Raw genomic sequence first — 478 nt, 5'->3', positions numbered from 1 at the left:
TTGTTGTTTTCCTTACCTGATAAAGGCTGAGATTAGGCTTCCCAAATGGTTCTGAACGACAATCATAGGGATGCGTTACTTTTCCACAAGATTTGCTAAAACTTCCAAGGCTCTGGCTGTCCTTTAATGTTTCTGGAAATGACCATCACAACCAATGAGCATAAAGCCATTAACAGCAGATCTCATTTGATTCCAAAAACCTGCAGGGTAAAAATAGACTTTCAACAGCAACAATAACAACATAAAAACATCTATTATTTAATCATACTGCTTGGATCAAATTTAATAAAAAATATGCATTTTTGAATATTTGAAAAAACACAGTGAAAGCTATAAAACAGCTCCAACATGCCGTATGTGACTCTCTGTCGTCTTATTGACTCACCTGCTGTCCAATTTTTCATTGTTTCTGAAGCTTTTATACATAATTTAATTGTCTAGTCCAGAGTTAGTAGCCTAGCCTGCTCCCCACAGAGAC

At 36.2% G+C, this 478-nt stretch overlaps 1 protein-coding gene across 1 annotated transcript in view; it reads right to left on the bottom strand.

Moving 5' to 3' along the window:
* The window catches only part of LOC139546240 (E3 ubiquitin-protein ligase TRIM39-like), a 49,495-nt gene extending 49,017 nt beyond the window's left edge, over positions 1-478 (bottom strand). Inside the window, exons 1-2 of the mRNA XM_071354379.1 lie at positions 386-478; positions 17-132 (exon numbers count right to left, since the gene is read on the bottom strand). Coding sequence (XP_071210480.1) covers positions 17-132; positions 386-404 — 135 coding nt within the window. The 5' untranslated portion in view covers positions 405-478. The remainder of the gene's footprint in view (positions 1-16; positions 133-385) is intronic.

This window comes from Salvelinus alpinus, chromosome 20 (genome assembly GCF_045679555.1).
Source record: "Salvelinus alpinus chromosome 20, SLU_Salpinus.1, whole genome shotgun sequence".
In the NCBI taxonomy this organism is placed as follows: domain Eukaryota; kingdom Metazoa; phylum Chordata; class Actinopteri; order Salmoniformes; family Salmonidae; genus Salvelinus; species Salvelinus alpinus.
This window is presented reverse-complemented; position numbering and strand designations above follow the sequence as displayed.